The sequence below is a fragment of the Capricornis sumatraensis genome, chromosome 8 (genome assembly GCF_032405125.1).
Source record: "Capricornis sumatraensis isolate serow.1 chromosome 8, serow.2, whole genome shotgun sequence".
NCBI lineage: Eukaryota > Metazoa > Chordata > Mammalia > Artiodactyla > Bovidae > Capricornis > Capricornis sumatraensis.
Genome location: NC_091076.1, coordinates 105,595,944 through 105,606,213, shown reverse-complemented (window position 1 = coordinate 105,606,213; position 10,270 = coordinate 105,595,944). Strand labels below are relative to the sequence as shown.

The window sequence follows — 10,270 nt, the reverse complement described above, 5'->3', positions numbered from 1 at the left end:
GAGCTTCTGGAGACCAGTGGCCATTGAAGAACCCACCTAACATCAGGGCTGCCTGAAGCCCCTCTCTGCAGCCACTAGACAGCTTTTTAACACCCTGGAGCCCTCTCTCAAGCCTTGGACCAAATGGAAACGATAAAGCTTTTTGCAGCATAAAAAAAAAAGTCCTAACATGTAGTTTCTTATGTAAACTGTCCACATCCTTTGATCATTTGGTCCATCCTTTCAAAGAGCTTGTAAGTGTACATTGGGTGGTCTGAAACTTCGGCTGCAGCAAAAACCAATACTTAGCCATTTGCAGAATGTGGATCCCGAAACTGTGATTTCTGGCAAGGGACTCATTCCAATCGTGGTATTTAGCTCAGACAAGTTAAATCTTAAACAGTTTCACCCTGTCACCTTTAAACACCTGATTAGGCTGAAAGGATGGCACAAGATGAAGGATGCTCCCATATAAGCCGGAAGGAGTGCGCTGCCGTGTGGCTGGGATTCGGCATGTCACTCCTTGTTCAAAACCTTGAATCAGCCCTGCTGAGTTACTCACGTTTCCTGACTCACCTCTCGTATCTCCATCTAGATGAAGCGAAGTCATAAATAAATAGAGGAATGTTTTCTGGCTGATGGTTTGTTCAGTACTTTGCTCTAAATTACCCTTTTGGAGGCAACTGGAGCTGAGCAAATACTTTGTCATTATAACCGACACCATATGCGAGACTTCTCTGGCAGTCCAGTGGTTAAGACTTCACCTTCCAATGCACGGGGTGCAGTTCAGTCCTTCGTTGGGGAGCTAAGATCACACATGCCTTCTGGCCAAAAAAACCAAAACATGAAACAGAAGCAACTATAACAAATTCAATAAAGATTTAAAAAATATAATTGACAGTCATATGAAATCCAGGGTGTAGAAACCTTGTTTCTCCCCAGACCTTCAACTGATCACTAACTTTTTCCTAGTCTACCTGTAAAGATCTCTTAAGTTCTCTACTTCTTGCTGCCCAGCTGCCACCACCTTAGCAAGGGGCTGCTCGGGTTAGTGCCATGCCTCCTCTCTGGGCCTCTCAAAGACACCCTTGCTTCCTTATGATCCATTCTCTACTCAGCAGCCAAACTGAGGATTTTAAAAATGCCAGGCAGATCGTGGACACTCTTTCACTTAAAACCCTCCAACCGGGACTTCCCTGGTGGCACAGTAGATAAGAATCCACCTGCCAATGCAGGGGACACGGGTTCAACTCTTCATCTGGGAAGAATCCGCACACCTCAGAGCACTAAGCCTGTGCACTACAACTACCGAGTGTGTGTTCTCGGGCCCTTGGGTCACAACTACTGAGCCCTCGCACCGAGAGCCTGTGCTCCGCAACAAGAGAAGGCACTGTAATGAGAAGTCTGCATGCCACAGTGAAGAGTAGCCCTCGCTCACTGCAACGAGAGAAAGCCCACTAAGACTCAGCACAGCCAAAAATAAATTTTAAAATTCTAAAAATTCATAAAACACTCCAATGGCTTTTTGATCTCTCAGAATAAAGCTCAGATTTGTTGTGTGATGTTCATAAAACCTAACAGAAGAGAGAAATAAGTATGGGCAGAGGCGACTGGGGTACAATGTGGAACAGGGCAGGATGACTGTGTTACATTTGCTAACCTTCCAAATGAAACAGAGCAGGACCCTATGGTCCTTGCCCCTCATGTCCTCTGCCTGCCTTTTGTCTGCGGAACACTTTAGTCGAATAAGTTTGTCAGAGAAGTGAGAACATGTAGAAACAAAGGAAAACAGTCAGAGGAAGCCAAATAATGATAGTCTAGTCATTAAGCATAGTCAAGGATCTTTAGTTCCTGCTCGAGGGCTACAGATAATATTCTGAGCCATATCCTGAGTTGTCTTATAGATGCTGAAACCCTCACCAGGTGGAGAAGTTAACTACACGATGACCAGACTGTAACCGTGGAATAAGCTGTCACAGTTCCGAGAATTGGCTTCAAAGAAATGGAAACAAGCTGACTCTGAAACCGATGGTTAACTGCACCTAAAACAACCAAGATGACGCTGGTCAGACCACCGACGACCAATGTGAAGACGACTGTCAGAGGTGACTGTGTGGTTTCTGCATGTAGCCCCCTCCTTTAGCCTACAGAAGCTTTCGCTCCCTGCTTGTCAGGGTGGGGGAGTTAGTCTTTGGACAGACCTCTGCTCTCCCCAGACCACCTGACCTGCCTCTCGACAAACCTGTATGTAGGTCAGGAAGCAGGACATGGAACAACAGACTGGTTCCAAATAGGAAAAGGAGTACATCAAGGCTGCATATTGTCACCCTGCTTATTTAACTTATATGCAGAGTACATCATGAGAAATGCTGGGCTAGAAGAAACACAAGCTGGAATCAAGATTGCTGGGAGAAATATCAATAACCTCAGATATGCTGATGACACCACCCTTATGGCAGAAAGCAAAGAAGAACTAAAGAGCCTCTTGATGAAAGTGAAAGAGGAGAGTGAAAAAGTTGGCTTAAAGCTCAACATTCAGAAAACTAAGATCATGACATCTGGTCCCATCACTCCATGGCAAATAGATGGGGAAACAGTGGAAAAAGTGGCTGACTTTACTTTTCTGGGTGCTCCAAAATCACTGCAGATGGTGACTGCAGCCATGAAATTAAAAGACGCTTACTCCTTGGAAGAAAAGTTATGACCAACCTAGACAGCATATTGAAAAGCAGAGACATTACTTTGCCAACAAAGGTCCATCTCATCAAGGCTATGGTTTTTTGAGTGGTCATGTATGGATGTGAGAGTTGGAGTATAAAGAAAGCTGAGCCCCGAAGAACTGATGCTTTTGAACTGTGGTGTTGGAGAAGACTCTTGAGAGTCCCTTGGACTGCAAGGAGATCCAACCATTCCATCCTAAAGATCAGTCCTGGGTGTTCATTGGAAGGACTGATGTTGACGCTGTAACTCCAATACTTTGGCCACCTGATGCGAAGAGCTGACTCATTTGAAAAGACTCTGATGCTGGGAAAGATTGAGGGCAGGAGGAGAAGGGGATGACAGAGGATGAGATGGCTGGATGGCATCACCAACTCGATGGACATGAGTTTGAGTGAACTCCAGGAGTTGATGATGGACAGGGAGGCCTAGCATGCTGCGGTTCATGGGGTCGCAAAGAGTTGGACACGACTGAGCGACTGAACTGAACTGAACTGCTCTCCCCACCACTTGCCCGTATTTGAAATAAGCAAATTTTCCTTTCCAGCAACCTGGCTGATTTATTGGCTTTTGAGTGGCGAGCAGCTGAACCCTACATCTTTCGGGTAACACCAATGCAGCTATATAAGCTTATGCAAGGGGGTGGGGGTGGGGGCTTCCCTGGTGGCTCAGTGGTAAAGAATCCGCCTGACAATCCAGGAGATGCAGATTCACTCTCTGGGTCAGGAAGATCCCCTGGAGAAGGAAATGGCAACTCACTCAAGTATTCTTACCGAGAAATCCCATGAACAGCAAAGCCTGGCAAGTTACAGTCCACAGGGTGGCAAAGAGTTGGACATGACTTAGTGAGTGAACAACAAAGCCTTCTGGGATGAGGTAAAAAGAAGTACGATAACAGACAATGGACTAGTTCAGCTCAGCAAACTGGGGACCAGGCTCCAGGTAAGGTGCTGTGGAGACTGCCAGGATAACCAAGCTGCCTTCAAGGAGCCTGAAGTCCTACAAAAATTATTCTGCGCAAAGCAATGCAATGAGGGTACAAAAGCACAATGCTATAGAGAGAGTTTCAATGAGTAAAAGTCTGGGAAGGCTTTTGGGCAGGTAGTATTTGAGGTAGACTTTTAGGATAGGTGTGTGTTTGAACACTGGCTTTATTGGTAGGAAGGAATCTGCAAAGCACAAGAATCCTCTTGGGCAAAGGAGCAGAGGTGGGAGCGTCCCAAAGGCATCTAGGGGATAGTGGTAAATCTGTGGCTGTAGGAATAGCTCAGCTTGTGGGAGTTAAGCCTGGAAATGTATGTCTGAGTCAATTTATGAGGGGCTTTGAACGTCAGGCAGAGAGATTTGGACTTTTTCTATTTGCAGAGATAAACTGCAGATTTTTGTTTGCAGGAAAGTGACACAATTCCATCAGTTTTATTTAAGATTCAAGTCTACCAGTTCTAGACACAGATAAAACAGTTCAAACATACAAGGGTAGGCACCGAAATGGCACCTTCTTGTCCAGCTGCAAAGAAAGAGAGATTTAAATTACATAATTAAATTCATTAATGGGGAAAAGGGCTCTTACTTCCCAGGGCCAGCCATGACTGTCCTTCAATTTTATAAACAGACACAAAACCAAAAAACAAAACTCTAACTCTCCAGACTTAGATCTCTGGGAAAAGAGAAGTAAATACTGACACAGCTTGCTTTGTTTTCCCAAGAGAGGTCTCCCAGGCGAGGTCTCTATCTAGGAAAAAAAAAAATTTTTTTTTTAAACTTGTTTTTCCCCCTTAGAGTTCAGTTAAGCTTAGGAGAAAACTGCAGGATTGCCTTAGATTCTCCAGCTTTGATTGGAACAGTACTGGTCCCCAGGGACTCCCTCCAAGGTCTCTGAGCGTCGAGGTGTCTCTAAGGCATTTGTTCCCAGCAACAAGGAGGGTAGTTAGAAGTCGGAGACACAGGCGCTCTGCTCTGCAAAGGGCTTATTTTAAAAAGAAAGGCGGGGGGCGGAAGGCCCTGTCGATCTTTCCAGGATAATTCCGTGGGAAAATGAATCGAGCTGAAAGCCGTGCCCTCGTCCCTGACTGAGACCTCTGGCTCAGAAACCGCCGGAGAACGACGCTCAAGGATGGACAGCGGTTGTGAGCTCTCCCGCCGGGAACATTTGGCACTCAATTCCGCCAGGCTCCCAGAGGGGCGGTTGTGGCTACAGCCTCGCGCTCCACTCTGCCAATAAGAAGCTGGAAATCCTCCCCGTCTCGGATTTTGGCCAATCGGCGCCCAAGACTTTAGCGAGCGAGCTAGCGGTCTCCATTGTCGGAGAAGGAGGCAAACCCCTTTGGAGTTGCCAGTAACGGACATGGCCGCGGCCCCTGGAGGAGGGGACGTGAAGTGAGGAGGGGGCAGGGAGGGGAGAGGACGCGGGCGAGGAAGACCGGTCCCCGGGCCCCGGTAAGTACGAGAAGGCCCGAGGCCCGAAGCAAGGGGAACACAGGGGCGTGGGGCCCGGCCTTCCGCCTCGGGATTCCTGGCCGAGGGGAGGGGAGTCTGGGGTCTGCACCCAGGGAATGGCCTCGAGGGAATCCCTTTCGGTCGAGGAGTCCAGGAACTGGCTTTTGCCTCCAGCTCTTGGCCATTTCCTTCCTCTCAGGGGCTCACACTTGCCCCTCGGCCCTGGCTTGGCCCCTTGGGGGTCCCGCGTCAAAAATCGAAGCCTCCCGCCAACAAAAGACTCCCTGCCCCGGGAGTGACCGTGCCTGGGCCCTTCCCCGGACGGCCTCCAGCGCTGGCGTCCAGTTTATTCATAGGGTCTCTGGGAGTGCCCCACCTCCGGCCCTCAGTTCGGACGGTTGTCTCCCCTGCGCGCGCTCTCAAATGCCGCCGGGGCCTTGTGCTGATCACGACCCCGGTGTCCAGGTGGACGGAACCGGAGGTGGCTTCTCCGCGCAGAGGGGCGGACGTTGCAGTTTGGAGCGTGCCCGGCCTCCCCCTCCCCGCCCCTGTCTACCTTTCCCGAAGGTTTCAAGACTCCTTGGAAGCAGCAGGAGTCACTGCCACCCTTTAAACTGCTGCCTCTGCTGTGCTCTGGCTCCTCAGCGCCTCACCGCTGAAGCCTGTATTTAGAGTCCCTCGTGTGCAGCGACGTGAGGCCCTGCCCGGTGCCAGATACGAGGGAAACCCTGCTCTTTCATTGGTGTGTAACCACCGGCTGCACTTCGGAGTGCTCATTGATATGGTCACGTGCTGCTTCATCCCACCCTCTGTGTGTGTGTGGCTCTTGGAGAGGTGGGGAAAGGTAGGGAGTGCTGTGTTGAATCCTATTTTCCTTCTTGGTGTGTGATTTTGTACACCAGGACGATGCTAGTTTTCTCGTGCTTTATCCAAGACACTTCAGTTAAGCCTGGGTGCTCTTAGAAGATGAAGTCAAGAGGGAGTTTTAACGTTTTATTTTACAGATATGGGGACTAACTATTGTTGTTTAGTCCTTAAGTCGTGTCTTACTCTTTTGCCACCCCATGGACTGTATAGACCGCCAGGCTCCTCTGTCCGTGTGATTTCCCAGGCAAGAATACTGGAGTGGGTTTTCATTTCCTTCTCCAGGGCATGTTCCCCACCCGGGGATCGAACCCATGTGTCTTGGAATTGGCAGACGGATTCTTTACCACTGAGCCACCTGGGAGGCCTGGGACTAACTGTTGAGAGAAGCAAAGGGCCAGGGCCAGGGTCACCAAGGTCATCAAATCCAGATTCTTGAGCTCTTTACCCATTAGAGCATGTCCTTTCCTAGGTGTGATCCGAGGAAACCAAGTTCCCTATTTTTTCTCAGCCTCTTGTAGGGTGGTTGTGAGCCTTAAATAAGGTGGTCTGTATGTATAGAATCCCTTGCATGGGATCTTTGTGTGTGTGTTAGTCGCTCAGTCATGTCGGACTCTTTGTGACCCCATGGACTGTAGCCCACCAGGCTTCTCTATCCATGGGATTTTTCCAGTCTAGAGTATCAGAGTGGTTTGCCATTCCCTTCTCCAGGGGATCTTCCCACTCCAGGAATGGAACCTAGGTATCCTGCATTGCAGGCAGATTCTTTACCATCTGAGCCGACAGGGAATCCCTTTGCATGGGGTCTAGCATTTACTTAATATATTTTGCATTTATTAATTTTAAGTAACCAACAGGTAGTTCACTGGCTGATTAATAGTTATTGTGGTCTCTCTTTGTGGGTGTAAATTAGTGATTCTCAGGGGAGGCGGGGGTGGGGCCAGTGGAGTCAGGGCAAGGTAGCACTTTCTTGGTTTCAGGGAACTCGGCATTGTAATTAGAGGTGTTATTAAGAGAGTGATTGTGTATAAGAGCAGTGTGGAAACAGAAAAAAGTCAAGAAGCAGTGAAGAAGAAATATTATGGTGGTATGTCTTTATGGTGATCTGGGCAAAAGAAGAGCCAGCGTGTTCCAGTGAGGTAGTTTTAAATAAGGAAAAAGGGCACCAGGTTCATTATCTAAAAAGTTAGGTAAAAGAAAAAAAAAAGAAAAAGGTAAAACTGATCCATGGAATAGAAAAAAAATCACTATGAAGATCAGAAGACACTAGAATGTAGACTGTCATTAAGTGTGAAACTGGGGTTAGATGTTCACATAAAATCCACATACCCTGGAAAGCTTATTTCAGCTGCACCTTCCTTTCTCACTGATTTTTGTCAGAACGACAAGTAGGGAAACTGGCTAAGACCATGGAGAAGTGCCTTGCCCAGGGAGGTGGAATACAAACCATCCCGTTGATAACCAGCTGCCAAAGAAGTGAGAGTTAACTGCCCTTGAACCGCCTCCACCCTCTCCTTGTTTGTGGTGACCCGACCGGGAGAGCCAGGGCTGGGCGGTGAGATGGGAGCAAACAGAAAGCCCTTCACATTTCTATTTTGAGAAGTTGCTAGGGAGGACCAGCTCCAAGGGTTGAGAATCAGCCTTTTGGAAAGCTTAATTCCTGTGGAACTCATGAGAAAGGCAGGTTGAAATCCTTTGGTTCCTCCCACTGGTCCTTCCCTAATGTTGAGCTTGGGAAACAATTTCTGTATAGAGAGGGAAGCATGCTATTGTAAACATGAGCTACCCAGCGGTCCGCAACCATTTTAGCACCAGGGACTGATTTCATGGAGCACAGTTTTTCCGTGGATTATGGGGGGATGGTTTGGGGATAATTCAAGTGCATTATGTTTATTGTGCACTTTATTTTTATTATTATTACATCAGCTGCACCTCAGATCATTGAGCATTAGACCCTGGAGGTTGGAGACCATGACCTACATCCCAAGGTGTGACTGAACCTCACCCAACTCAAGTTTGAGTTCTGATAATAACCTTTCCCAAATCCACTCACTCCTGGTGTTTAAGTGTGAAGGTTCTCAGTCTTAGTTGGCACATCTCCGCTCATCAGTGGGTGCTAATCTTTTTAATCTGATTATTGTGTCAGCATTGTTGTTTTTATTTACTCATTTATTTTGACTGCACTGGGTCTTTGTTGCTGTTTGAGGGCTTTCTCTAGTTGTGGCAAGCAGGGGCTGCTCTCTAATTGCTGTGTGAGGGCTTCTCATTGCAGTGGCTTCTCTTGTTGCAGAGTGTGGGCTCTTGAGCACTCAGGCTTCAGTAGTTGCAGTCGTTGTGACACATGGGCCTAGTTCCCCAGAGGCATGTGGAATCTTCCTGGACCAGGGATCGAACCCGTGTCCCCTGCGTTGGCAGATGGATTCTCAACCACTGGACCACCAGGGAAGTCCTGTTTTTGTTTTTGTTTTTTTTTAATCCATACATCATAGTTTATTTCATTTTTTCCAAAAGTTGCTAAGTGCTTTTTTTTCTCCAAATGAGATTTTTAATTAAAAAATTTTATTATTGGAGTATAATAGCTTTACAATGCTGTGTAAATTTCTGCTGTGTGTCAGCCTTGTTTTCATGAGAGCATCTTTTTCTACCTAAAAGATAGGCTGCTTTAAAAACATTCTTTGAACCCCCGTTTCTGAGCAGGCCCAGATTTGTTTACAGTACACAGGTGAACTAAAGGCTAAGCCGCAGCAGGAATGTTTTTCTTCGGAACGGACTGGCCAGCCAGAATGTGTGGTTTGGTGACCAGCTTAATAATAAGCTTTGCCTGCGGCTGCCGAGCCAGTAGTAAACAGGATCACATGGCATGGCAAGTAGGTTAAGGGCCAGATTAGACCTGAGCTGATGCCTGCATCCAGAGGCCTGAAGTGATGCGGAATGAGGGGTCCCCTAGGGAAGGAGACCCTTTCAGGGCTCACAGTGGCCTTTGGGAAACTAGAAATATTATAATTAAGAATATGAATACTATAGTGTGAATAGTATATGAATGAATAGTATGAATATGAATAGTATAATTATATAATATGAACTTAGTTTTCTTAATGTCAGTATCTTTTTTTTTTTTAAAGCCTTTATGGAATTTGACCATAAACATCCCTAAAGTCGTCATGGAATGCACTGCTTGTAAGCCAGAACCAATTTAAAAATCAGAAGTTGCTGACTTTTTAAATATATTGTGGTAAAATATACATAACACAACACTTACCATTTTAACCAGTTCGGTGGGTTCAATACATTCATATTGTTATACAGCCATCACCACCATCTATCTCCAGAGCTGTTTTGTTTTCCCAGACGGAAACTCTGTCCCTGTTAAACACTTACCCCGGCTATTCCCCGCTCCTTAGTCCCCGGAAACCACCATTCTACTCTCTGTCTGTAGGAGTTTGACTCCTCTAGGAACCTCGTGTCAGAAGAAACGTACGGTATTTGTCCTTTTGTGACTGGCTTATTTCACTTTGGGCTTCCTTGGTGGCTCAGATGGTAATGAATCTGCCTGCAATGTGGGAGACCTGGTTCATTCCCTGGGTCGGGAAGATCCCTTGGAGAAGGGAATGGCAACCCACTCCAGTACTCTTGCCTGAAGAATTCCACAGACAGAGTGGATCCTGGTGGGCTACTGTCCACAGAGTCAGAGTGGGACATGACTAAGCGACTTTCACTCTATTTCAAATAGTGTAGGCCTTAAAAGTTCTTTGATGTTGCAGCACATGTCAGAATGTTCTTCCTTTTTAAGATGGACTAATAGTCCATTGTATGCATCAGACACATTTTGTATATCCATTCATCTGTTGACGGACGCTTGGGTTGCTTCCACTTTTGCTGTTGTGAATAACGCTGCTGAGTGTACACATATCTGTTTGGATCCCTGATATCACATCTCGTGGGTATATACCCAGAAGTGAGAGGTTGCTGTGGTGTTTTTTTTTTTTTAAGATACATGTGGTGCATTCACATGGTACATTCAAAAGGCACAAAAGCATATACAGTGAAAATTCTTCCTCCCACTTCTGTCATCAGTTACTCAGTTCCAATTTATTAATATCTTTTGTAGGTTGTGCTTTTGGTATTGACTCTAAGAAATCCAACCCAAAGTTAACAAAGGTTTTCCTCTTATTATTTCTTCTTTTTACTTTGCCATTTAGCTCTATGAGCCATTACTGGTTAATTCTTACATATGGTGCAAGCTATATTTACAAACTTTTGAGTTGTTTTTTTT

The 10,270-nt window shown here is 46.5% G+C and overlaps 1 protein-coding gene across 4 annotated transcripts in view; it reads left to right on the top strand.

Annotated features, from left to right (window-relative positions):
• Window positions 1–5,039: 5,039 nt before the first annotated feature.
• Window positions 5,040–10,270, top strand: part of TMEM94 (transmembrane protein 94) — a 35,335-nt gene continuing 30,104 nt past the window's right edge. For 3 of the 4 annotated variants that reach the window (XM_068977652.1, XM_068977653.1, XM_068977651.1), the window contains exon 1: window positions 5,041–5,073. In XM_068977652.1, the coding sequence (XP_068833753.1) occupies window positions 5,042–5,073 (32 nt within the window). In that variant the 5' untranslated portion in view covers window position 5,041. Of the gene's footprint in view, window positions 5,134–10,270 lie in introns of all 4 variants that reach the window. The other variant, XM_068977654.1, reaches the window with a different exon arrangement.